We start from the raw sequence: 14,109 nt of genomic DNA, 5'->3' as shown, positions 1-14,109 counted from the left end.
GTGAGGGAGCATTTCGGGGATAGTGACCGGGGATAGTAAGGTTTAAGGTAGTTATGGAAAAGGACAAAGATGGGCCGAAAATAAAGGTACTGAATTTGGGGGAAGGCCGATTTCAATATGATAAAACAGGATGTGGCCAGAGTGGACTGGGAGCAGCTACTTGTAGGAAAGTCTACATCAGACCAGTGGGAGTCATTCAATAAGGAAATAGTGAGGGTTCAGAGACAACATGTACCCGTTAAGGTGAAGGATAGGACCAACAAGTCCAGGGAACCCTGAATGTGAAGGGATATAGAGGATTGGATCAGGAAAAAAAGGAGGTTTATGGCAGATTCAAAGTGCTGAAAACAGCAGAGGCACTACACGAGTATAGAAAGTGTAGGGGGGTAAAAAAAAGTATTAGGAGAGTGAAGAGGGGTGATGAAAAAACACTGGCAGGCAAGGTAAAGGAAAATCCTAAGGCATTTTATTACGATATTGAGGGCAAGAGGATTATCAGGAAAAGAGTGGGGCCCGTTAGGCACCAAAGTGGCAATCTGTGTGTGGAGCCGGAGGACATAGGTGAGGTTTTAAATGATTACTTTGCATCTGTGTTCACTATGGAGAAGGACGATGTAGGTGTAGAAATCAGGGAGGGGGATTGTGATATACTTGAACATATTAACATTGAAAGGCAGGAAGTATTAGCTGTTTTAGCAGGCTTAAAAGTGGATAAACCCCCAGGCCCAGATGAGATGCATCCCAGGCAGTTATGTGAGGCAAGGGAGGAGATAGCAGCGGCTTCGACACAAATTTTCAAATCCTCTCTGGCCACTGGAGAGGTACCAGAGGACTGGAGGACAGCGAATGTGGTACCATTATTCAAGAAGGGTAATAGGGATAAACCAGGTAATTACAGGCTGGTGAATCTAACATCAGTGATTGGGAAAATATTGGAAAAAATTCTGAGGGACAGGATTAATCTCCACTTGGAGAGGCAGGGATTAATCAGGGATAGCTAGCAGGGATTTGTCAGGGGGAGATCATGTCTAACTAACTTGATTGAATTTTTTGAGTTGGTGGCTAGATGTGTAGGTGAGGGTAAAGCAGTTGATGTAGTCTACATGGACTTCAGTAAGGCTTTTGATAAGGTCCCACATGGGAGATTGGTTAAGAAGGTAAAAGCCCATGGGATCCAGGGCAATTTGGGAAAGTGGATCCAAAATTGGCTTAGTGGTAGGAGGCAGAGGGTGATGTTCGAGAGTTGTTTTTGCGAGTGGAGGCCTGTGGTGCTGGGACCCTTGCTGTTTGTAGTGTACATGAATGATTTAGACGTAAATATAGGAGGTATGATAAGTAAGTTTGCAGATGACACGAACATTGGTGGTGTAAATAGTGAGGAGGAAATCCTTAGATTACAGGGAGATATAGATGGGCTGGTAAGATGGGCAGAGCAGTGGCAAATGGAATTTAATCTTGAGAAGTGTGAGGTGATGCATTTTGGGAGGACTAACAAGGCAAGGGAATATACAAAGGATGGTAGGACCCTAGGAAGTACAGAAGGCAAGAGGGATCTTGGTGTACTTGTCCATAGTTCACTGAAGGCAGAGGCACAGGTAGATAAGGTGGTTAGGAAAGCATATGGGATAATTGCCTTTATCAGCCAAGGCATAGAATATAAGAGGTTATATAAGGGAGGTTATGATGGAGCTGTATAAAACCCTAGTTAGGCCACAGCTGGAGTACTGTGTACAGTTCTGGGCACCACACTATAGGAAGGATGTGATTGCTCTGGAGAAGGTGCAGAGGAGGTTCACCAGGATTTTGCCTGGGCTGGAGCATTTCAGCTATGAAGGGAGACTGAAAACGCTGGGGTTGTTTTCCTTCGAACAGAGGAGGCTGAGAGGGGACATGATTAAGGTATACAAAATTATGAGGGGCATTGATAGGTTAGGTAGGAAGAAACTTTTTCCCTTAGCGGAGGGGTCAATAACCAGGGGGCATAGATTTAAGGTAAGGGGCAGGAGGTTTAGAGGAGATTTGAGGAAAAATCTTTTCACCCAGAGGATGGTTGGAATCTGAATTGCACTGCCTAAAGGGGTGGTAGAGGCAGGAATCCTCACAACATTTAAGAAGTATTTAGATGAGCACTTGAAACGCCATAGCATACAAGGCTACGGCCAAGTGCTGGAAAATGGGATTAGAATAGTTGGGTGTTTGATGCCCGGCACGGACACGATGGGCCAAAGGGCCTGTTTCTGTGTTGCATAACTGTATGACTCTATGATTCTATTTAACTTCCTTTTTCATCAAATTGTATCAATTTAGTGTGAATTAAATGATGGAAATTTTTATGCCATGGATGAGCTCCCAACAGAAACTGCGTTCAGACTAGCCATGCTGTTTTTGTAAACAGTTTTTAGTTGATGAAGACAGGACGTTGTTGCCATTATTGGGTTCGAAGAAGCTGAGCAGCTCAGTCCCTACAGAATAAAATCTACTGATTATTAAAGAAATTATATTCCTTTTTTCTCGTTACATTAGGGCATTGTAGTCCGATTTAATTCAGATCTTTTATTTTCAGATTCCGGATGCATTTGGGGATAATTTTAACCCTACCCCACCCCTTGACTGCTAGGAAAGGGTTAAGTGAGTGGGGGTTAAATCAGTAAATATGTGAAAGCTGACCTGCTGTGAACACATTTCCTTCAGTTTAATCACTGCAGATTTGGGGATGCCTGAGTAGAGGCAGATCTGTGCCGATAATATTTGAATGAGGCACCATTTCTCAGATTTTAGCAGCTATTTAAATATAAAGCTGAACTGTTGGGTTTTCTTTTGTTTTTATTCATTCATGGGATGTGGGTATCACTGGCCAGGCCAGCATTTATTGCCCATCCCTAATTGCCCTTGAGAAGGTGGTGGTGAGCTGCCTTCATGACCGCTGCAGTCCATTTGGGGTAGGTACACACACAGTGCTGTTAGGAAGGGAGTTCCAGGATTTTGACCCAGTGACAGTGAAGGAACGGCAATATTGTTCCAAGTCAGGATGGTGTGTGACTTGGACGGGAACTTTCAGGTGGCGTTCCCATGCATTTTCTGCCCTTGTCCTTTTAGTCGGTAGAGGTTGCAGGTTTGGCAGGTGCTGTCTAAGGAGCCTTGGTGCATTGCTGAAGTGCATCTTGCAGATTGTACACACTGCTGGCACTGCGCGTCAGTGGTGGAGGGAATGAATGTTTGTAGATGGTGTGCCAATAAAGCAGACTGCTTTGTCCTGGATGATGTCGAGTGTTGTTGGAGCTGCACCCATCCAGGCAAGTGGAGAGTATTCCATCACACTCCTGACTTGTGCCTTGCAGATGGTGGACAGGCTTTGGGGAGTCAGGAGGTGAGTTACTCGCCGCAGGATTCCTAGCCACTGACCGGCACTTGCAGCCACGGTATTTATATGGCTACTCCAGTTCAGTTTTCGATCAATGGTAACCACTAGGATGCTGAGAGTGGGATTCAGTGATCATAATGCCATTGAATGTCAAGGGGAGATGGTTAGATTCTCTCTTGTTGGAGATGGTCATTGCCTGGCACTTTTGTGGCGCAAATGTTACTTACCACTTATCAGCCTAAGCCTGGATATTGTCCAGGTCTTGCTGCATTTCTACACAGACTGCTTCAGTATCTGAGGAGTTGCAAATGATGCTGAATATTGTGCAATCATCAGCGAACATCCCCACTTCTGACCTTATGATTGAAGGAAGGTAATTGATGAAGCAGTTGAAGATGGTTGAGCCTAGGACACTACCCTGAGTATCTCCTGCAATGATGTCCTGGATCTGAGATGCTTGACCGCCAACAACCAGAACCATCTTCCTTTGCGCTAGGTATGACTCCAACCAGCGGAGAGTTTTCTCCCTGAAGGGCCATGGAGGAACCCAAACTGAGCATCACTGAGCAGGTTATTGCTAAGCAAGTGCCACTAGATAGCACTGTCAACGGCACCTTCTATCACTTTATTGATGATTGAGAGTAGGCTGATGAGGTGGTAATTGGCCGGGTTGGACTTGTCCTGCATTTTGTGTACAGGGCATACCTGGGCAATTTTCCACATTGCCGGGTAGATGCAAGTGTTGTAGCTGGAACAGCTTGGCTAGGGACACGTCAAGTTCTGGATCACACGTCTTCAGTACTATTGCCGGAATATTGTCAGGGCCCACAGCCTTTGCTGTATCCAGTGCCTTCCGTTGTTTCTTGATATCATGCGGAGTGAATCGAATTGGCTGAAGTCTGGCATCTGTGATGCTGAGGATTTCAGGAGGAGGTCGAGATGGATCACCAAATTGGCAGTTCCGGCTGAAGATTGTTGCAAATGCTTCAGCCTTATCTTTCGCACTGATGTGCTGGGCTCCCCCATCATTCAGGATGGGGATATTTGTGGAGCCACCTCCTCCAGTTAGTTGTTTAATTGTCCACCAACATTCACGGCTGGATGTGGCAGGACTTTAGAGCTTAGATCTGATCCGTTGGTTATGGGATCGCTTAGCTCTGTCTATCGCATGCTGATTATGCAGTTTGGCACGCAAGTAGTCCTGTGTTGTAGCTTTACCAGGTTGTCACCTCATTTTGAGGTATGCCTGGTGCTGCTCCTGGCATGCCCTCCTGAACTCTTCATTGAACCAGGGTTGATCTCCTGGCTTGTTGGTAATGGTAGAGTGGGGATATGCCAGACCATGAGGTTACAAATTGTGGTTGAACACAATTCTGCTGCTGTTGATGGCCCACAGCACCTCATTGGTGCCCAGTTTTGCATTGCTAAAATCTGTTCAAAATCTATCCCATTTAGCATGGTGATAGTGCCACACAACACAATGGACGGTATCCTCAATGCGAAGGCGGCACTTCGTCTCCACTAGGACTCTGCGGTGGTCACTCCACCCAATACTCTCATGGACAGATGCATCTGTGGCAGGCCAATTGGTGAGGACAAGGTCAAGTATGTTTTTCCCTCCTGTTGGTTGCCTCACCACCTGCCGCGTAACCAGTCTAGCAGCTATGTCCTTTAGGAATCGGCCAGTAGTGGTGCTCTTGAGCTACTCTTGGTGATGGACATTGAAGTTCCCCACCCTGAGTATATTCTGTCCCCTTGCCACCCTCAGTGCTTCCTCCAAGTGGTGTTCAACATGGAGGAGTACTCATTCATCAGCTGAGGGACGGCGGTAGGTGTTAATCAGCAGGAGGTTTCCTTGCCCATGTTTGACCTGATGCCATGAGACTTCATGGGGCCTGGTGTCGATATTGGGGACTCCCAGGGCAACTCCCTCCCGAATGTATACCACTGCGCTGCCACAACAGGATATACCCGGGGAAGGTGACGGCAGTTTCTGGGACATTGTCTGTAAGGTATGATTCGGTCAGTAAGACTATGTCAGGCTGTTGCTTGACTAGCCTGTGGGACAGCTCTCCCAACTTTGGCACAAGTCCCCAGATGTTAGTAAGGAGGACCTTGCAGGGTTGACAGGGCTGGGTTTGCCATTGTCATTTCTGGTGTCAGGTGGTCCATCTGATTTCATTCCTTTTTATTGACTTCGTAGCCGTTGGATACAACTGAGTGCCTTGTTAGGCCATTTCAGAGAGCATTTCAGAGTCAGCCACATTGCTGTGGAGTCACATTACCCAGACCAGGTAAGGACAGCAGATTTCCTTCCCTAAAGGACATTAGTGAACCAGATGGGTTTTTACAACAATCGACAATGGTTTCATGGCCATCATGAGACTAGCTTTTAATTCCAGATTTATTAATTGAATTCAAATTCTACCTTTTGTTGTGATGGGATTCAAATCCATATCCCCAGAGCAATACCCTAGGTCTCTAGTCCAGTGACAATACCACGACACCATCGCCTCCCCTGCTAAGGGCTGGGCAATGCCAGCAGCTACAGTAGTTAAGCGATTTTGAGAGTGCAGTTTTTGAGCCAGAAGGAGCAGGAGCACTCCCCTGCTCTCTTAGGTAAACTGACCCCACCATGATCTTGAGACACCCTGCGATCCACCCATCGCCCCCACCCCCCAAATGCCCCGATCTTTCACTCTCGTCTTTCCTCTTCACTGCAGTGCCATGACTATCTTTTTTCAATTTGTGCTGGATGGGAAACAGAGTAAAACAACTGCTAATGAGATCCTGCCATTAAATTTGGCAGGATTTCCACGTTCTGAGCATTTCTGGATGTCACCCCAGATTCCCGCCCACCCCAGCCCAACATGTAAATATCGGGGCCTTTGCATCTTAAGGAATGCCAGCTATTCTTCCTTCATGTAAACGACAAATACTGCCAGTTAATTCTGAACGTCAGGTTAGGAACCACCAGTTTAAGTGCAGCCTGTTGTCTGTCATTTCATCATAAAATAGTAAGCATCACAGAAAATGTTGATTTCTTTAAACAGTCAAATAAGCTTCTACTGCATACAGGAAATTACACAATTGTGTGCTCCAGAACTTCACTCAATGGGACTACATGATGGGGCGGGGGTAGGATTGTACACACGGTGCCCAAGATTTTCTGTCCATTAAAATTCATGAATGAAAAATCATGGCTGCATGCAGATCATTGTCCACAGTGCAATCCCATGGCAATGTACTGAGACAGGCAGCAGAAAATTTACCCTTTCAATGTGCATCCTTTAAGTGGCTTTAAATTGGCTTGTCTGGCTTTATATCAATTTTTATGTAACAGTACCGCAATGTTCTCTTATAAATTAATCAACGTATTGAATTAGGCAGACACTTATCCTAGGTAAAGTCCTGGAGGACACCATCTACTCCTGATAACTGCATTGGATCTCAACCAATAACCTTGAGTGATAACAAAGGACCACATCGGCTTCAGATTCCGTTGTCTCCTTTTAATATAAGCACTGTACACATTTAATGTGCAGCTAACCACTGCTCAAACACTGCAGTACTTCCCACCTTACGCAGTTATTGCAGTGACTAAATGAAACAGTTAAAACAAAATCTTGTAGAGAATATTGATATTTATAATTAACAAAGCAGTGTAACATTTCGTTAATATTATGTATGGTTGAGGAATGTTAAGAGCCTTTACATACTCTAAACCACGCCAGTGTAATATCGTGCTTGGCAGGAACAGTGAAGCCACAGGGGATTAATATTGGGCTGTTCAGCATTACTTCAAGTAAGATTCCATCCTCCTGTAAAGTAACTGAAGGAAAATCCACAATTAGTAAGTGTGCAGACTTTTAAGACTTTAAAAACAAAACTGCAACGGTGGTGAGAATGTGCATTTGCTCAGCTGATTAAACATTCAATCAAAAACCTGAAATACCAAGGGGCGATTTTCCCCAGATACTTCAGGTACTAAAGTGCCTCTGAGGTGCCCAAGATGGGGTCTTCAGCCACAATATCTGTTTGCCCATGTTTGGCACAAGATACCATCTCGTTAAAGGAGTTAAGCGCATGCTAGGAACAGCCACCCTGGGATCGGTGAAGATCTGATTGACAATTAAAATGCCTGCTAGCACTCATTCAAGAGGCTGCATGGTATTTTGGTAGCTAGCACTTCAATTAAGGACCAGATGAACAGGAGTAAAGAAGCCACTGTTGAGAATTTCATGCTCTACCGAAAGCCATGCTCAGCTTTCACCGTTCATTTGCTGCTGCAGGCTTGAGGAGGACTTTTCAGACACATTGGGAGACTTTCTGGGACAGTTTGTCAACGCTTCACCAACACTCTACGGAAATTCTCTGAGAGTTTCACCTAAAGAGAGTGGATGCTGTGCCACTCTACCTTATTGACACCTAATAGGAATCACCAGGAGAAAGAGAGTGCTTGCTCATGATCATCTTGTTAGGGGTCTCCCTTGGTCTGGAGGAGGAATAGGAGGAGGACATGAGACCAGGCAGAGCAGCACCAGCTACTGCAGCAGAGAGGGCAAGGAGGGTGAGTTGGCATTCTTTCCCTCCTGCGGGTACACTCCTTCTCTGGACCTCCTCCTTCAGGACATTTCTATGCCCGCTCCCTAGATCCCCGAGCGATTCAATAATTTCTGTTGTGTCTCAGCCAGCACACTCCACCCCTTCAGTGAAAGTGGGTGCCTGGATACTACATGACAAAAATTGCTTCCACTTGGCACTTGAGTGCCAAACTCGCAAGTGTCTGTTTTAGCACTTCCAGGCAAATCTAAATTATGGTAATCATCAAATAACCCCATTGCAGGCTAAAACCAGACTTTCAAACAGGCATATTTAACACCTGTTTCCACCATTTCACCAAAATAACCCCCAGAGCTTTGCAATGCACTTTTCATTGAAAGAAGGTTGTTTTGTTTACATATGTGTATACATGTGCATCCACCTGAGCATTTGTATGTGCTTATGTGTGTAGATGTGTACAGCTTGCACATAGTGTGGGACGATGGGGTTTTCCATTGATTATCTGGTGCCACTGTTAATAATTATGTATTTTTCCACAAGCTGTACAGAATCACAGAATAATACAATGCAGAAGAGGCCCTTCGGCCCATCGAGTCTGCACCGATGCATTAAAGATACCTGTCTACCTAATCCCATTTGCCAGCACTTGGCCCATAGCCTTGAATGTTATGATGGGCCAAGTGCTCATCCAGGTACTTTTTAAAGGATGTGAGGCAACCTGCCTCGACCACCCTCCCAGGCAGGGCATTCCAGACCGTCACCACCCTCTGGGTAAAAAAGTTCTTCCTCAAATCCCCCTTAAACCTCCTGCCCCTCACCTTAAACTTGTGGCCCCCTCGTAACTGACTCTTCAACTAAGGGGAACAGCTGCTCCCTGTCCAACCTGTCCATGCCCCTCATAATCTTGTACACCTCGATCAGGCCACACCTCAGTCTTCTCTGCTCCAGTGAAAACAACCCAAGCCTATCCAACCTCTCTTCATAGCTTAAATGTTCCATCCCAGGCAACATCCTGGTGAATCGCCTCTGCACCCCCTCCAATGCAATCACATCCTTCCTATAATGTGGCGACCAGAATTGCACACACTACTCCAGCTGTTGCCTTACCAAAGTTCTGTACAACTCCAACATGACCTTCCTGCTTTTGTAATCTATGCCTCGATTGATAAAGGCAAGTGTCTCATATGCCTTTTTCACCACCCTATTAACCTGCCCTTCTGCCTTCAGAGATCTATGGACAAACATGCCAAGGTCCCTTTGTTCCTCGGAACTTCCCAGTGTCAGGCCATTCATTGAATACTTCCGTGTCACATTACTCCTTCCAAAGTGTATCACCTCACACTTTTCAGCGTTAAATTCCATCTGCCACTTTTCTGCCCATTTGACCATCCGGTCTATATCTTCCTGTAACCTAAGACACTCCACGTCTCTGTTAACCACTCGGCCAATCTTTGTGTCATCCGTGAATTTACTGATCCTGCCCCCCACATAGTCATCTATGTCGTTTAAATAGATGACAAACAATAGGGGACCCAGCACAGATCCCTGGACACTGGCTTCCAGTCACTAAAACAGCTGTCTGTCATCACTCTCTGTCTCCAACAGCTAAGCCAATTTTGAATCCACCTTATCAAGTTACCCTGTATCCCATGTGCATTTGCTTTCTTGATACGTCTTCCATGTGGGCCTTTGTCAAAGGCTTTGCTGAAATTCATGTAAACTACATCAACTGCAGTACCTTCATCTACACACCTGGTCACATGCTCAAAAAATTCAATCAAATTTGTTAGGCATGACCTCCCTCTGACAAAGCCATGCTGACTATTCCTAATCAAATTTTGCCTCTCCAAGTGGAGATAGATTCTCTCCTTCAGAATGTTTTCCAATAGTTTCCCTACCACTGACGTGAGACTCACTGGTCTGTAGTTCCCTGGCTTATCTCTACAAGCTTTCTTAAATAGTGGGACCACATTAGCTGTTCTCCAGTCCTCTGGCACCACATTTGTAATTATGGGTGACTTTAATCTGCATATAGATTGGGCAAATCAAATTAGTCACAGTACCGTAGAGGAGGAATTCTTGGAGTGTATACTGGATTGTTTTCTGGACCAAACATTGAGGAACCAACTAGACAACAGGCCATCCTAGGCTGGTTATTGTGGAATGAGAGACGAATAATTGACAATCTAGTTGTGCGAGACCCCATGGGGATTAGCGACCATAATATAATAGAATTCTTCATCAAGATGGAGAGTGACATAGTTGATTCTGAGACTCAGGTCCTGAATCTTAGTAAAGGAAACTACGAAGGTATGAGGTGCGAGTTGGCTATGATGGATTGGGAAATGTTACTTAAAGGGATGACGGTGGAAAGGCAATGGCAAACATTCAAAGAGCACATGGATGAACTGCAACTGTTGTTTATTCATGTCTAGCACAAAAGTAAAACAGGAAAGGTAGCCAAACCATGGCTTTCAAGGGAAATTAGAGATAGCATTAGATCCAAGGAAGAAGCATATAAATTTGCCAGGAAAAACAACAGACCTGAGGATTGGGAGCAGTTTAGAATTCAGCAAAGGGGGACCAAGGGATTGAGTAAGAAGGGGAAAATAGAGTATGAGAGTAAGCTTGCGGGGAACATAAAAAGTGACTGTAAAAGTTTCTATCGGTATGTGAAGAGAAAAAGATTGGTGAAGACAAATGTAGGTCCCTTACAGTCAGAAACAGGGGAATTTATTATGGGGATCAAAGAAATGGCTGACCAACTAAATACATACTTTGGTTCTGTCTTCACAAAGGAGGACACAAATATCATACCAGAAATGTTGGGGAACACAAAGTTTAGTCAGAGGGAGGAACTGAAGGAAATCAGTATGAGTAGAGAAATGGTGTTGGGGAAATTGATGGGATTGAAGGCTGATAAATCCCCAGGGCCTGATGGTCTGCATCCCAGAGTACCTAAGGAAGTGGCCCTAGAAATAGTAGATGCATTGGTGGTCATCTTCCAAGATTCTATAGACTCTGGAACAGTTCCTACAGATTGGAGGGTAGCTAATGTAAAGCCACGATTTAAAAAGGGAGGTAGAAAGAAAACAGGGAATTATAGACCAGTCAGCCTGATGTCAGTTGTGGGGAAAATTCTAGAGTCCACGATCAAAGATTTTATAGCAGAGCACTTGGAGAACAGTGGTAGAATCGGACAGAGTCAGCATGGATTTATGAAAGGGAAATCATGCTTGACAAATCTACTGGAATTCTTCATGGATGTAACGAGCAGAATTGATGAGCGGGAGCCAGTGGATGTGGTTTATTTGGACTTTCAGAAGGCTTTTGACAAAGTCCCACATAAGAGATTAGCGTGTAAAATTAAAGCGCATGGGATTGGGGGGTAGTGTATTGTGATGGGTGGAAAATTGGTTGGCAGACAGGAAACAAAGAGTAGAGATAAGTGGGTCTTTTTTCCGAATGGCTGGCAGTGACTAGTGGAGTACCGCAGCTATTCACAATATAATATTAATGATTTAGATGAGGGAACTAAATGTAATATCTCCAAATTTGCAGATGACACAAAACTGGGTGGGAGGGTGAGTTGTGAGGAAGATGCAGAGAGGCTTCAGGGTGATTTGGACAAGTTGAGTGAGTGGGCTAATGCATGGCAGATGCAGTATAATGTGGATAAATGTGAGGTTATCCACTTTGGTAGCAAAAACAGGAAGGCACATTATTATCTGGAGGGCTATAAACTGAGAGAGGGGAACATGCAATGAGACTTGGGTGTTCTCGTACACCAGTCACTGAAGGTAAGCATGCAGGTCCAACAGGTGGCAAAAAAGGCAAATGGTATGTTAGGATTCCAGTACAGGAGCAGGGATGTCTTGCTGCAATTATAGAGGGCCTTGGTGAGGCCACACCTGGAATATTGTGTGCAGTTTTGGTCTCCTTATCTGAGGAAGGATGTTCTTGCTATAGAGGGAGTGCAGCGAAGGTTTACCAGACTGATTCCTGGGATGGTGGGACTGACGTATGAGGAGAGATTGAGTCAGATCGGATTATATTCGCTGGAGTTCAGATGAGTGAGGGGAAGATCTCATAGAAACCTATAAAATTCTAACAGGACTTGACAGGGTAGATGCAGGAAGGATGTTCCCGATGGTGGGGGAGTCCAGAACCAGGGGTCGATATGTGGTAAACCATTCAGGACTGAGAGGAGGAGAAATTTCTTCACCCAGAGAGTGGTGAGCCTGTGGAATTCGCTACCGCAGAAAGCAGTTGAGGTCAAAACATTGTATGTTTTCAAAAAGGAGTTAGATATAGATCTTGAGTTTAAAGCGATCAAAGGGTATGAGGCAAAAGCGGGAACAGGTTACTGAGTTGGATCATCAGCCATGATCATAATGAATTGCGGAGTAGGCTTGAAGGGCCAAATGGCCTACTCCTGCTTCTATTTTCTATGTTTCTAAACGTAAAGAAATTTTAGCAATTAAAAGATCAGGCCCAACACAATTATTTTTATTTCTTCGTCAGGTCACTGACCTGAAACGTTAACTCTGCTTCTCTCTCCACAGATGCTGCCAGACCTGCTGAGTATTTCCAGCATTTCTTGTTTTTATTTCAGATTTCCAGCATCTGCAGTATTCAGCTTTTATTTTTATTTATTTCTTTTTCAGAGAAATATTTACCAATGTTTTAATTGTTAAGCCCACTGCACAAAGCTGAAGTTGACTTTCAGAAATTAAATCCCTTTTTTAATGGAATTGGCTTCCCAGTGGATTGGTTTGTTGTATAACTGCTCTGTCTGCTCTGACACTGAGCTTGATTGTTAACAATCAGCACTGCTAGACAGGGAAAGCAAGTGGACAACAGGTAACACACACTCGACTGTGAGGTTCCCCATAGCCAAACAGCCTGCTGACATTGTCTATTGACGTCCAAATATGAAAGATAGGCACTTGGATGGATGTTGCTTGTGGAACGTTTCCTTGGCTTAACTGAATACATTTGGAGAAGATAAATAAGAGGCCTTAAATTTTAATGGATGGATTACTCAATTTGCTGAAATGGCCTTTTTCATCTCTATTTTTGAGTGAAGGAAAAAAAATAGCATTTAATTTATTTAGAGATACAGCACTGAAACAGGCCCACCAAGTCTGTGCTGACCAACAACCACCTATTTCTACTAATCCTACATTCCCTGCCATTCTCTTACCTACACTAGGGGCAATTTACAATGGCCAATTTACCTACCAGCCTGCAAGTCTTTGGCTATTGGAGGAAACCAGAGCACCCAGCAGAAGTCCACACAGTCACAGGGAGAACTTGCAAACTCCACGCAGGCACTACCCAGAACTGAACCCAGGTCACTGAAGCTGTGAGACTGCCGTGCTAACCATTGCACCACTGTGCCACCCTTCAGTTTAGTGCACCACAATACTAGCTTGGTACTATAAATTGCCGCCCTAATATTGAGACTTCCTATGTAAACATTTCGAATGGGCATCTTATCTGTGAACAATTGTCTATAACAAACTAGTTTTAGGCTCTCTCCACCAGGTAGCTCTGTGGAGTCTGTTTCTGAAATCTTTCTTCCAAATCCATTGCCACCATGTATATAAAAACAATGTTGTATTCACAAAATGACAGTGAGCAATGTCACAAGTAATATACCAGAATGGATAAAACATGTAGGGTGTGTGGGCAGGTTTTCATCTGCTGCATTTGTGCAAAATGTATCACTTGGGCACCACCTACAGGGGGAGATGGGAAGGACAGTGGCGGATCACGTATATTTAGTTTAGTTTAGTTTAGTTTAGAGATACAGCACTGAAACAGGCCCTTCGGCCCACCGAGTCTGTGCCGACCATCAACCACCCATTTATACTAATCCTACACTAATTCCATATTTCTACCACATCCCCACCTGTCCCTATATTTCCCTACCACCTACCTATACTAGGGGCAATTGCTAATGGCCAATTTACCTATCAACCTGCAAGTCTTTGGCATGTGGGAGGAAACCGGAGCACCCAGAGGAAACCCACGCAGACACAGGGAGAACTTGCAAACTCCACACAGGCAGTACCCAGAATTGAACCCGGGTCGCTGGAGCTGTGAGGCTGCGGTGCTAACCACTGCGGACTCTCGACACATTTAAATTAATGGACAGATAATCAGGTTAGCTCCATTAT

General features: G+C 44.7%; 1 protein-coding gene across 2 annotated transcripts in view; it reads right to left on the bottom strand.

Moving 5' to 3' along the window:
• The window catches only part of si:ch1073-15f19.2 (T-cell surface protein tactile), a 203,010-nt gene that overhangs the window by 89,067 nt on the left and 99,834 nt on the right, over nucleotides 1-14,109 (bottom strand). For both annotated transcript variants that reach the window (XM_068032911.1, XM_068032910.1), the window contains exon 3: nucleotides 7,081-7,193. In XM_068032911.1, the coding sequence (XP_067889012.1) occupies nucleotides 7,081-7,193 (113 nt within the window). The remainder of the gene's footprint in view (nucleotides 1-7,080; nucleotides 7,194-14,109) is intronic.

The sequence above is a fragment of the Heterodontus francisci genome, chromosome 6 (genome assembly GCF_036365525.1).
Source record: "Heterodontus francisci isolate sHetFra1 chromosome 6, sHetFra1.hap1, whole genome shotgun sequence".
Classification (NCBI taxonomy): Eukaryota; Metazoa; Chordata; class Chondrichthyes; order Heterodontiformes; family Heterodontidae; genus Heterodontus; species Heterodontus francisci.
Note: the sequence above shows the minus strand (reverse complement) of the source record. Positions and strands in the feature narration are given on the sequence as shown.